This window comes from Manacus candei, unplaced genomic scaffold (assembly GCF_025592945.1).
Source record: "Manacus candei isolate 608988 ecotype Guabito, Panama unplaced genomic scaffold, ASM2559294v1 h1tg000034l, whole genome shotgun sequence".
In the NCBI taxonomy this organism is placed as follows: Eukaryota; Metazoa; Chordata; class Aves; order Passeriformes; family Pipridae; genus Manacus; species Manacus candei.
Genome location: NW_026138082.1, coordinates 3,512,701 through 3,526,887, shown reverse-complemented (window position 1 = coordinate 3,526,887; position 14,187 = coordinate 3,512,701). Strand labels below are relative to the sequence as shown.

General features: G+C 40.0%; 1 protein-coding gene across 1 annotated transcript; it reads right to left on the bottom strand.

Annotated features, from left to right (window-relative positions):
- Positions 1-5,732: 5,732 nt before the first annotated feature.
- LOC127473199 (pantetheine hydrolase VNN2-like) lies at positions 5,733-14,070 on the bottom strand. The gene is made up of 8 exons (XM_051792599.1): positions 13,449-14,070; positions 11,290-11,521; positions 11,055-11,185; positions 9,935-10,127; positions 9,051-9,342; positions 7,800-8,173; positions 7,476-7,646; positions 5,733-6,283 (listed from the first exon to the last, which is right to left on the bottom strand). The coding sequence occupies exons 2-8, from the start codon at positions 11,500-11,502 to the stop codon at positions 6,164-6,166; spliced, it is 1,494 nt and encodes a 497-aa protein (XP_051648559.1). The 5' UTR covers positions 11,503-11,521; positions 13,449-14,070; the 3' UTR covers positions 5,733-6,163.
- Positions 14,071-14,187: the final 117 nt, after the last annotated feature.

The following is a 14,187-nucleotide window of genomic DNA, read 5'->3' as shown; positions in this document are numbered from 1 at the left end:
CAAGTGTTTGTAAGAAATCTAGATTTTAGCTAATGATGAGCCTTAGAAAGCCAAGGAGGAATACAGGTCACATCCTTGGTGACAGAAGGGACAATGATCTGTAAGAATAGACTCAGTAGAAAACAAGAAGCATTGTAAGACTCCCTTGGCAAAACGCAAGAGTCATTACACTAAGTGTTGCACAACCCTTCTGTTTTTTGTTTAGTCTAATACTGAATTTGGAAGAGTTCCTGCAAACAGAGGTTAATGTTACCATGAATAAACAATCTAAAAGGCTTAGTGTAACATTAAAAATTGACTCAGAAACTCCTCAACAAAAAAAAATGTTTAAGCCTGTTGTTAGATAATGATGACTGATCAAACTTAAGCTTTTATTCAGTGCTTATACATACAGACATCGGATATTCTTGTGGTACAGCTAACTGACACCAGTTATGAAAGGTACCACACATATTTTTTTACTTACACCTGCCAAAGGCTTTCTGCCATTCAGCTTAGCTACCAGGAAGTACATCATTATGTATTAATGGCCTGCTTTCCACAGTTTGCTCTTCCTTTTCATATCTCAGTGTCAGATATATTCGATTTCTTCTTAGGTGAGAATAATTTTTCTTTTTAAAAGTAAGTTCCCAATGAACTACAGTGTATTTTCACTATTTGTGTATTTTAGCTATTGCAGCCAACTCAGCTTAAAAACATGTCTGAGAAAATTGGAGAAGACAACTACTAATGAAGTAGTGGAGTTTGTATATTTTTGATCAATTTTTCTACAGTTTGTCAGCTGGATGACAAACTAAGATACTGGGAATTTTACAGGGTCAGTGCACTCAACTTTTGCAAAGGTGGGAGCTGTACTAGTCACCATCTCTGGACTCTCCTGGTCAGAATTGATGACTTCCATCTACAACCAAACCCACTCAAGTGGTGTGAGAACCTCCATGAGGGACATGGCTGATTGAATTCACAGATTATGGTTGTTTGAATTCACAGTTAAATGCAGAACATCTCTGTGTCTGTAGATGCACAATCAGTAGAAGCAAACTGACATACCACCATTGATTAGACTGGTACTGTAGCAAACTCACTGCTCTGATTTGACTTTATTGGACCTCAATTGGACCCATTAGGTCAAGATTTCTGGCTCTTAGTGGAGACAAAATGAATGAAAGGGAGAGCTTTAGGTATTATTTAGCAGCACTTAATCAGCACAGGAATAAATGCTGTATGGAAAACTTGGAAAGGTCTCTAAAAGTATGGGAGAGTGAATCCTAAAGAGTCTGTAATGTAGCAATGGCATGGGCCTAGAGTTCAATGTATTTTCTTTGCTCAATTTAATGGAAACTGCTTGTCATTATTATATTTTCTCTAAGATTTTCATAAATTTTACAGAATAAAATTTAGATTTTTCCAAAATCATCCATAAATTCGACAAGAAAGTTTTATCTGCAACAAACCCCAACGCATCTTCCTTAGAGAATCCAAAACCTATAACTACATAGTCCTTTTTCAGTGTACAAAACGCAGTCTCATATGGCTAGAAAACACAGTAAGGTGAATTAAGAGTATAAAAATAATCATCCTATAAGCACAGACCTTAACATTTTCATTTGACAAATTCAAGTATGTCTCACGTTCCTAACACTCATTTAGAAGTAAATGTTCAAAAATTGCTGTTACAAAAATCATCATTTGCTCCTGAGAATTATCTCTAAGGTGGTTAAATTACTTTATTTATTTTAGTTTTATGTTATTACATTTTGCAGTACATAAACTGGACAACCAACTGTATGCAAATATTATTCTCCCTTTTTTTTTTCTGAAAAGGTGTTTCCTAAAGATTTGCTATATTTGTGACATTAAAATATATCTCTGCTTTATACACTCCTTGCTGCTCTTATATGGTGACACTGTCACAGCTATCAAACTATGAGTTCATAAAAATTAACTCTAACATCAGAAGTAGCAAAAGATGATAGATAGACAAAGTTAAAATCATGTAGTTACAATGCATTTCTTATATTGTACATATTTTTAGTAGAAATTCCCTTCTGTCATGAGAATATCTGAACAGACAATGGAGTATTTCACTTGCAACTTTATGGTAATGAGTGGCTACAAGAAACATTTTGATACTTTCACAAGTGGTGGCTACAAGTGCTTCTGCTAATTCTTACTTTTTTTTTCCAGACTGAAAGAGAAAATAACATAGTGTTGTCAGTATGCAAAGTTTCTGTTTCACCAGGACTGATCCTTTTTGTCTGTGCCTAATTCACAGATAGACAACACTTGGTAATGCTGTCATGCTCATCTGTGGCTTCAGTAGGAGGTGTTGTTTGTCTACAGTGTCAAGAGGTTCATTTTTAGAAGGCATACTGGAATTACTTCTCTGTTGGGGTCCATGACGTCTCATAGTCCTTCACAAGCCACTGAGAAGCATTTCTGTATTAGCTACAGTAAGCCTTGTGATAATTGCTGCTGTCTTTATTGGCCTATTCAAGTTATTTCTCTTTTTCAGCTTTCCTATCCTGATGGTGGACAGTGACATTGTAAATACATCTGTCTGGATGAAGTGGGCTTATAATTTGATTGTTGGTTAATTAGAAATTCTGCAACTCAAATTCAGGTCATTGCCATTCTATTTGTCACTCTATACCTGCACTAATTCAGTGTACCTGGGAACAGTGTCCCACTCTGCCAGTAATTCACCTATGATAACATGAGTTGTTCATTAACACCTAGTTTTGAATTACTGGGTATAGATGTTTTGAATTACTGGGTATAATATTTGCACAATCTCTGATTGTACCTCACTGTCCCACATTACTTAATGGATAGCTTGAGGTCATGATGATTTAAATATATGTACAAAGACATGGCTAAAGAGTCCTGCTCTCTTAAAAACACCCAGATTGTTCTTTCCTCAAGGCCTGCTTACTTTAATTCAATATGTACAGTAAAGCACATTAGATTTTAGTCAAAATTTCTCTAAAATTGTTACCAGTTTTACTTAAGTCAGATGCAAGGTTTGGATCATATTTGGTTTAATGGAGTATTTTTCTACCTTCATCTGAAATCTTGCATCAATAAAATCTATTACGGATTTGTTTTTCTTTCTGTGGGATCAGAAACACTGTGGACCGGTGGGTCTTGTTTGCTTTCGCCAGCATCAAGGTAGAAGGAAGAAATATTGACGTGTGAAGAGCAGGCTTTTCCAGCTCAGAAAAGGATGGTGTTCATTAAGATACCATCTGTAGTAGCTTTTGAGGTGGGGTTATTTACCTGAATTACTTATAAATTAATTTGATTTTCCTCCTCTGGCACATCTGTCCCAGAGTCAGTAAATATTCCAGTTCTTTCAGAAACTCAAATTCTGTCTCATAAGGAAAGCATAGGACAGGATTTTTTTTTTTTTTTTTAACTAAAGACGAGCTAACATTCTCTGTTTTCTAACTCCCACCTAGCAGGTAGGAAAGTAACTACATAGCTGGTTAACCTTCTGTGAATTTAACAGAAACTGTTCCAGATAAATGTGATTTGTTGCATGTGTCATTTATTACCTCTCTGCTTCTGTATCCTGAATGTTTCTGTAGTTTGTTTCTGTAGTCACTGAGGTGAAGGTCTGGTTGGTTTTTGCAATCCCTCCAGGGAATCCTTACCCAAAAACAGGGGTTGTGGTTCTTGTGTATTAAAATGATGGAGCTATTCTGAGGCTGCTGCAACAGTCCATGCAACTTAATTCTCTGCTCATCTAAATTCTTGCTTTGTTATCAGAAATGGGAAAGGGATTAATAAATTCCTCAGAGGTCCATTGTATGTCACTTTTGGAACCCTCTCAGGGAGAGGAAAGCTGTGCAGCACATTGAACTGCAGGTCTGCCATTCTTCACAGTTTTAGTGTAATTTTCAAAGAATCCTGGACTTCTGCACCCTCAACGGATGAAATCCAAGAGCCCTTTTCTGATATCCTATAAGCTATTTAACTAGCAATATTAATTGTATCCTATTTGTGTCCAGCTCTGACAATGTAAACAGTCAGTAGGTACCTGGGAAGTACTCAAAATTTCAGAAATGCCAGCATGAGAGATGCCAGCATGTGAGAGATTTTTATGTTCAATTATCACAGTCTAGATAGGGATAAGGGAGCAGAACATGGCATAAAATTTGCCATTAAATTAAAAAAAGAAATTTCTTTAAAAATTTAGTTATCTTCCCAGGGGGCCAGTTTCATTAACACTAATGAACTCTCACTGATTCCACTGCTACAGATACTTTCAGAAGTTCGCATATGATAGAAGAAAGATAAAACTAGTAATAATAAACTTAATGTCTAGAGTTCCTGAAATACTTAGTATTTAGAGTACTACCAACCTGAAAAGTATTTCACAGAATCACAGAATATTCTGAGTTAGAAGGGACCCACAAGGATCATCAAGTCCAACTCTTGAGTGAATGGCCCATACAGGGATAGAACCCATAACCTTGGTGTTTTTAACACCATGCTCTAACCAGTTGAGCTGGTAAATCTGCTTTTTCCTACTGTTGACTTTAGTTTATTTGTTCCAAAAGTGTCACTGATGATTCCATGAGGCATTTATTTCTAAAATGGTTTCAGATTCTTCTTTTTTTTTGTTGATTGCCAAACAGTGAAAAAAGATTTTAATAAACTGCTTTGACTGTGGAAAAAAAAAAAAAGACAAATTGCTTTCATGTGCTATTCCAGTAGCAGTTCCCCTTTGTCAGTTTTGGTTTTTGTTTTCTTTTCCACTCGAACAATTCTAGGCCAGGTAATAACAGCGTATTTCGCCAGAAGTGCAGCCTCAGGGGAGATGGAGGTGAGCAGCAGGGGCATGAGTAGGAGGAGCTGTGGCTCCACCTCCATGACTGAGTGGGCAGGTCTGGCAGTGCCTGTGAGGTGAGAGGGCTGTGGGATGCAGCAGATCCCCCAGATGGACTCCTTCTTTCTTTCAGACCTACCTGCTGGAGACAAGGCCTGAGCTGTCTCAAGGAATCACCAAGCCTAGAACAGAAAGGTACCAGAGGCAGAGAGCAAAAAAGCAGGGTGCAGGGGTAGCTGACAGAGTTACGTTTTTGCATCAAAAACTGGTTTAGGATGTATTTCAGTACCAGAGCTTACAAGTCAGGATAACTCTTGCCTTTCTCAGGGAGGTTCCTTGAGCTTTTCAAGCACAGAGGCCTGAGCGAGCAGCACTGAAGACAGGCAGGGAAGCATGACCAAGGGGAGCACCCCCAGGGAGAAGCTCCCAGCTGCTCTGCTGTGGAGATGCTGTACGTGGTGTGTGCCTGACTGTGCTGACCCCAGCGCAAACCTGTAGACAGGATGACACTGCAGACCTTCACAAGCAGCCTGGTCAATCTTGTTTGCCCTTCTCAAACTGTTGTCCATTATGGACAACACAAGAGGCTCCTGGAGTGTACCAGACTGGCTTGGGAGCAGGGTCAATTCTCACTCTTAGCATGGCCATCTGTGTCTTGAAATTCTGGACCCCATATGCACTACACACGGAACAGTCATGTGGGATTAGGTTTGCCACGGGTCAGTCATAACCATACTTGACCAAAATCTCTTCTGTTTGATGGAAGACTAGTCTGTGCTACCCCACAACTCAGGCACCAGCAAGCAACAATTTGAATCCCTGCCTGTTTTGACTGACTGCTCCCAAGAGGTAGAGTCCCTCCCCTAAGTACAAGCTCAGCTGTTTTATTTCCAGGATGAAATAATTCCTGGAAAGAGCCTCCAAAATTGCATGCTAAGAAGCCACAGAACACGGAGTAACAGAAATCATGAGCTTCTTTGGAGAAAATTTGTTCTGCAGTAAAATGACAAACCACATTTCATATGTTTTGGTAACAGTCTTCTTTTTACTCTTGTCCTAGCAATCTACATGATACCTTGGAGGAAATGAAATTTCTACTTAAAAGTTTCATGTGACAGAGCACTTATACTAAAAAATAATTGCTCTGGCTCAAGCACTGTTAAAAAGTTACACACAATGGAGTGATCACTTCCCTTTCTCCTAAATAAACCAAACTGCCACAGCCGCTGAGCAGAAGTGCAAGATTGCAGAACAGGAATCATACAGGATAGCTGCTATGTGTCATGAGGAAATTCCCCTCCTGTCTTTGTGATTGTGTAAGGAGTCATGTTATTGGGAGGTTCGCAGAGGATGTGGCAGGTCCTTCTCATAAAGCCTTCCAAAAAGTGTCGCTGTTATGAGCGGTTTCGATGTGCCATGTTTACTTTTCAAACGTCCGTCACGTAGAACCTAATCAAAAAGAGAAAGAATGACACTAACAGTCCATTAACAGAGTAGCAATATTGCATAGTACAGAAAGAATAGAACTTAGATGTTGAATATTTTGATGCAACACTTTTAAACAATCATGAGAATGAAAGAAACCAGAATTACATCTGGCTCTGCCATAGCCTTCCCACTATAGCCTTCCCACATTTCCTTGGACCAGGAGGTCTTTAAACATTTCTCTATCTTTGGAAAAAAAAGATCATTTTCTCCACCTCAAGAGAAGGTGAGAGTGAGAATAACTGATTTGTTAGGTTCTCATTATACTCATAGAAGGCAATGAAAGCTATATACATATCTAGGACAGATTTGAAATATTTTTTTATTTGTAGACCCCTAAACAATTTTCAGATGGAAGTAGAAAATTTCAAGCTACTGGTCATATGTAGCTTTTCTTAGTTACTTTTTACATATCAATTGGAAATCACTGTTGTTCAGAGACTATGAACACCGGCAACTTTTTAAGAGCCTCTGTGACAAAAAATAAGCACGCATTTGTTAAAAAAATACAACATATAATTTTTATGTTAGACTATGATCATAGCATGACAATAAATTCTTTGATGTGTATATTTTTACAGAAGTCCCATTCAAAAAAAGTATGCAAGGTGAACAATGCTTTTCAATTCCCTACCTTGTAAAAAAGTCACCCTTGTTTCCCCTAAAACTTTTCAGATCTTTTCCACTGTCTTCATTGCCTCTTCTAAGTTTCAAATAAAAAAATAAACACTACAAAGCCCTAAAAAATTGTTTTTAACATTTTTAACTGAGTAGGATCTCTGCTCTTACACATGATACTCCTAAGCAATTTTTCTCATTTGGACAACTTCTCAAGAGTATTTGATTTCTTTTTCTCCTAAAATCCCCATCAGCAGAAACCTGTAGAAAATAGCTCCTTGAAAGCTGTTGTTTACAGATTTGGGACCTGAAGTGGGAAGGTGTATTTGCTACAGAAAACACTAAAGAGATTCTCAGCCTCAGCATTGAAGTTGATATGATGGATAGAATTCAATCCACCTGTTTTAATGTGTCCTTTTGAGTTACAGTTTGCAAAACCAACGAAAGTGGTTCTTGAGTGGGACTTTGCTGACATGCCAGTTTTCAGCACCACAGCCTGGAAAACTTTGCATCAAACAGCTCCAGGGTGCCTCCTTACCTCAAACTCCCCAGGGGCCAGCTGCACCCCACTGTACAACACTTCTGGAAAGACATAGTTGGTGCCAAATGTGCCGCTGAGGGAGAACATCTCAAACTTGGTCTGAGCCGTCTCCACTGGCTGCCCACATGTGTCCAGGTTTGTGCTCTTGCACTTGAGCAGTGTGCATATCTGCAGGGAGGAGGATAAAGAAAGGTAAAACACCACCAAACTTTCAAAATCAAGAGCTGGATGTGATATCAAGAAAAGTTCTCAGTATGCAGTAGCGGACAAGTGGTTTGGGGTGGTTGGGGTAGCCACATTCACCCCTAAAAAACCAATTACCTGCCAATGGTATTTTATAAGAGAACCGTGAAGCCCATCAAATGCACCCAGGACATAAACTTCGTTTTTCCTCTTGTTTGACATCTGATAGACCAGATGACAGCAGAGGTCTCCTTGGCAAACGGTGTAATTTCCAGTTTTGCGCCTGAGTTCACTGAAAGTGAATATATCCCGCCGGACAGATCCCGAAAAAGTGTCATTTTCTCCTGGAAATTTCTTGATACTTGTGGCATACAAACTCCAGTTGATGGCAGGAGGGTAAGTGGGGGAAAGACAGGGGTATGCGCTCAACTCTGCTAGCAGGAGACATCCCTCCTCAGTTCCAGTGTCATAATGGTAGGCGGCAGGTCCTTCTGGAGTGAACAGCCCACTGCCTGTCAAGGACAAGCAGCAGTCCTCTGTTAGCCAGCACCCCAGAGCATGGCTTGGCAGGGGGACCAGTCGCCTCCCATGCCACACTGGTACTGTTTGTCAGTTACAGTATTTTCTGTTAATACCTTATGGAGAGTTTTGGAAGAATTTTAAAACACAGAACTGCTAAAATATCCATCATAGTGTTAAAACTTAGGTTCATGTTAATATAGATCAGGGCTCTAAGAGGGGCATATTTGACAAATAAGGAAACCATGGGGGTAGTTATTTTTAACTGGATGAAACACAGGGTTGTGGCTTAAACTCAATTCAGTTTATTTAGGGCAGGCAAAAATGTTCCTTTGTGGTTTTCACTCAGGCTTCAGAGAAGAGTTACAGATGCAGCTACAACATTTTCTCAGTTTACAGGAAAAAAAAGGCAGAAAATATCTATTCAGAGCAAAACAAAACATATATATCTCTAATTCCTTAGCAGCCCCAAAATCTGAAAATATTTTATTCAATATACAATAGGAATCCTCCTTTTGGTTTTACATTATTAAGTTTCAATTGAAACATTTTTTCTCTACTTAACTGTTGATTGAATTTTTTTTAAAAAATGCTGCTTCTAAACAAAAGAATGAAAATTTAAGTGAAACTTTGTGCTGTTTTTGAAATAAAATTCCACTTTCAACTTACCAAAATTTAATGTCATGGGCTTTCTAATTTTACCTTTTCCAGTACATTCAACATTTTAATGCCTGAAGGTGTTTATTACATTTAGGATGGTACCACAAAGATCTTTAGTCTGATTAAAACACTATTTTCCTGAGACTTCACTATGTCTAAAACATTTCTGCCTGCTTCTGAATCTGAGGACAATTCCTGAATGTAACTCACCTGTCATTGCAAAGCTGATGTTGTGAGTATTTGCTGAAAGTAAATTGACACCCATGCCCATAGCCCAGGCAGAATGAAACTCAACTGCAGTCAGAAATGGCAGGACATTCATCCAAGCCGTTGGGAAGAGCACAGTGTCCACCTGCATCTTGCTCACCAGGACCACTGCAGGCTCATGGAAAAGGATGTCAAAGCAAGTGAAAATGCCGAACTTCCCAAAGGGAGTCTCAAAGGTGACAACTTCTGGTTCTTTTGGGTAATTAAACTGAGTTTCACCTCTAAACAGGTTGTACTGCAGGTGAAAAAAATGGCATATTAGAAACTTAAAAAAAAATGCCTCAAGATTATGAACACCTATTTTGCATCTGAGATAGGCTTTAAAGCAAAGCTGGGAGTTGAGGTACCTGAGCCGGCCTGCACAGCTGGTTTAAAACCATCCAGCTGACCCTATCCACCTACAAAATGGGGTAGCTGTGCCCCATCTACCTCCTGGAAGCAAAGCCCAGCCAATATTAGATGCTAAATTCTGCCAAGACTTGGCAGACTAACTTGGCTAAGAATGTATCAAGGATGAGCTAACGTTTATGGAGTATGGAAAACTCTGTCACTGTTTCTTTACCATTTACTATCATAAATGTAGCCTTTATGTATTTGGCAGCTGGTAAGCTCTCTGCATCTGTGATGTGCCTGGGAATAATGTCTGATTGGTCAAGCACTTGCTTATTTTTCCTTCTGGCCACAAGATCCTTGCATCAAATCATCCTGAGTTGGTTGACAATTTATAATAATGTTAAATTATTGTAAAAACAAGCTGAAATTGGTGATAGAGAGATGAAAAATATATTGATAATAAATTACAGGATGATGCTGAAGCACCTCCTTACCTTGTGATAACGAGCCACCAGTTTCCCCTCTGGATCAAAGACGACATCCGTATTGTACTGGTAGCGACCGTCACTGGGGCAGCCGGGATCACTGGAGTTACATGGTTTCTTGTCCCCAATGTTTGCAACCACATAGATGGAGTTATTCCTGGCCATGCAGCTGAGTCGTTCCTGCACTGGTGCTGGACCAAATCTAATGTATTTTCAGTGAAAGAAGAAAAAACTTCTAGAAGTTTAAGTGCATCTGTAGAAGAAATGCATTCAAAATACTTTTATTGTCTGCACATCCCCATATGCAAAAGAAATTGATCAAATCATAGTTTCTGTTCATCTTCTTCTCTGTTCATAGCATCATTTTACATTGACAGTGTCTTTTATCTTTAAAAAAAATGGTGTCCCTGTGTTCTTCTTTCCTGTACCCTTAACAATGTTATTTTCTGTGTGTAGAGAATTCCCAGTTAACATGCACAAGATATGAAGAGCTTCAAAAAACAAAGGGGAGAATAAATCATATACAGACATAAATTTAAAATAACTCCTGAAATCTAGCTTTGCAAAGCCTCAGAAAAGAATATAAAAGCTTAGCTTAGACACGAACTCGGTCCTCTTGGTGTCCCCTGCTGACACAGATTCAGAGGAGCTCTGTGTAACACAGCAAATTGTGGAAGTGGCTGGATTTCCAGAAGACACTTCTTTCAGATCTAGATAAATATCTTGTGCAATTTGCTTTATAAATAACTCAGCCACATGAGCTGAGGACTCTATCACTTAGTCTGATCTATGCATCTGATATGATAATAAACTAGCTTATACTTACAGGATTTTCACAAGTGATCTGAATTGATAAAATTTTACATGTTTTTAAAATAATTATTTTGCCTAAAATTTCCTCATTTTCATCCTTTTGTAAGTTTTAAAGTAAAACTGTCTCAATGCTTTTTACTTGGCATATTCCCATTACCATTTAATTAAGACTTCTTTTTGGTTTATCTCACGTCTACAGTACTTGTGATTTTTAACAGATTAAAAAATTAGCAGTTCCTATGCATTTAGTGGGAGCTGCTCATGACTCCATGAGATACTAGTTTGAAACCACATAAATCACTGTAGAAGGAATCACCTTGAGGGGTCAGTGCAGGGAATCCAGTTCACCACTGGAGCAGGGATATCCTCCAGGTACGGGTAGATGGATTCTCTTGTGAATTGCCAGCCATAGATGCCATCTTCAGGAGTCACAATGATGTGGGCACCCTGTCACAACAAGCTCTGTTAGAAGCTCACCCATCAACATATAACCAGGGGGGTCAGACAGAGCAGAAAACACTAATTAACAACCCTCATGATACATCTGGTACCTGCTGGGCAGCTTCCTTTATGGCCCCTTCCAAGACATCCATGTTTTTGTTCATCAGGGCCAAAGCAGCATCGGGAGAAACAGGCTTGTCGGTGGGATCTGGCAGGATGACTGCGTGCTCGTAGACGGCTGCAATGAAGGTGTCGGAGGCAAGGGCCTGAAGAACTGCGAGTGCGAATACCCCAGCATGCAGGAGAGGCTGGGAAGGGAGCATGGCTGGTGCCTCACAGCTCCTGGATCAGGCATGGGGAATATAAAGCAGATAGAAAGAGGAGGAGTAAAGACTAATAAATTTGCTTTGGAAATAATCTCCTGTTGAGTAATCTGAGAATATTTCTGCCAACAATCAGGACATTTATTTACAATAAAAAGTCAAAGGAACATTTCTAGGAATGGGATCTTGTTTCCAATAAGAAATGTTTAAAATAAAAGAACAAAAGGCTAACAGAGCTTGCCAGAAGCAATGCTAATCTACAAGGGGCTCCATTAGAAGGAGCACTTGAACACTCCATTTGCACATCCCTATCCAGGCTTTTAAACCCATCTTGGTGCGAGCCCAGACTCCCTTGGTTTGGGCACACTACTACATATAACCTTACTGCACATGGTGCCATCAGTTAAAGCTTCAGCCAGTGCTGAAGGCAGATCACGTGCATGAAGTACAGCTGTCATGTTTCAGAGTGCAGATGATTTATTGGCCCTTATGAGACACGTAGTCCTGCCATACTTCTTGCTTTTGGCCAGTGGCTTACTATAGTTGTAGTTCGTGCCTTGAGAATGTCCTCCTTGCTGGGCTCACACTGCAAACTATCCCTCGAACTATGCTGACCTCTCTGCCTAGAGCTAACATACTTGCTTGTTTTGTGAGAAAGAATTAAACAACACAGATTTTTTTCTTATTATTGTCCTTTCAAAAAGAAGTTTTTGCACCAATAGCAATTTGAAATTACCCTTAGAAAGCAGGTTTGTTTGGTTTTTTTTTTTCTCATGGAAGGTAATTTTTAGCACAGTATTTCATAAATAGAATATTACTACTATAGTTTCAGGTGAGGCCTAGAAAAACCTTAGTTAGAACTCCTGGTATATCTGTGAGGATGAAAGAACATAACCTGGTTCATAATTTACCACTTAGCAGGAAGCCAAAGAAAATATTCTTCTTCCTGAAAAAACCTTCCTCTTCTCTATGTTGTGTCACCCAAAAGACTGATTTTTCCTCCATCAGCACCAAAGCTTCCTCAGGAGAAACCAACACTTCAGTAATTCTGTGATTCTAAGACTATGTTGTGCTCATAGACAGCTTTGACATAGGTTTGCAGGTGACAGGCTTCCAGAGCAGACAGCACCAAAAACATAGTAGAGGCACAAGCTTTAGGAAGCCCCATGTCTGGAGCCTGGAAGTCACCCAAGAGGAGGCTGTGGGCAAGCAAAGACTGGGATTTAAAGGAGGAAGTCTTGTATGAAACCTGGGAATTCCCCAGGATGGCAGAAAGCCAACAGACACTGGGAAATGCAATCACCCTGCCTGGAAAGTCTCACAATATCAAAGGCAAGAGAGCCACCAGCATTGAGCAATTCTGCCTTACATCCCCGGCAGGAAGTCACTGAGAAGTCACCACTGTGCTGCAGCTGAAGAAACATATCACTTGACAGATTTACAAAAAGTTCAGGGATAGCATTGCTGCAGTAACACAGCTCAAGGCAAATCTGAGTCACAATAAGACAACAAGTTCAGGAAATCTTGGCAGAGACAAGCATGGACACATTCCTGCCTCAACCTGGCAGTGAGGGGTGCCGGCATGGTTGCAGGAGGCAGGTGGCCGGGCCCCAGCATGGGCACTACCTGTGCCACCCCAGCTCAGCACAGCACCAGCTCAGTGTTTCAGGGTCTTTGGGGGCTGCTGCACATCTCAGGGTGGTGCCAGGCAGGCTGATTGTCTGAGCAAATCCATTAGCACACCCACCACTCAATAACCGAGCTCTGAAGATCTCTGGTGCCCAAAGGTCTCTGTTTGAAGAGCATCATGAATAGGAGCCACAATTTCTAAATTTTGCCTATTGCAACCTGCTTTCTTATGCCTATGGATCACTCCAGAAGAAATCTTGAAGCTAAAGCTGCATGTGCACAAAAATCGCTTGTATTTGGTTACCCAAGTTTCTTACCTTCTTTGGTTCTGACTCAGCTGTCAGGTATCAAAATGGTTTTTTCTGCACTGCCCTTGAAGAAGTGTTTATTGCCATCTGTGGCTACACACAGCCTTGTCTTTATACAGAGTAAGTTGGTATGTGGGTAATGGGTGGACTTGTACAAGATTACTTTCTGTATGCTTGACTCATTTTACACAATAACACATTTCACAATAAGTGTTATGCAATCTTTGTAGCAAAAAGAATTTAGTGCCATGATGGCTTATGCCAGTCTTGTACAGGAAAATACTCAACATACAAATATACCTTAACCAAAAAAACAATGGCCTGGAATCAAATCCCGGATTCAAGATACTCACCAGATTCAGGGTTAAGCTATATACTACAAGCACACGCATTCCCTTATCCAGAGGACTGGCAAGAGCAGTGAGTAAATCTGAAGAAGCTGCCTCTCAGTTCTGAGAGTGGCCACACAACTCCTGCTAAGATGAGACTTTCCTGGGTGCTTCCCTTAAATCCAGATCCTTTCCCTGGGAGAAAGTTGTGGTATCACCCACTAAGTTCCCAGGGCACAAGTACAGTATCTGCACTGAATTTGTACCCACAGGAAGAGGACCACACTGGATAATCCCTTGCTGGACCGCGATCAGTCTGTGGTCAGACAGTACCTGACTCCAACAGTGAACTAGGTTTTAAGACAGCATGGTTCTAGCAGCAATGATGCTGAGCTTTCCTGAGTCAGAGAACATTGTCT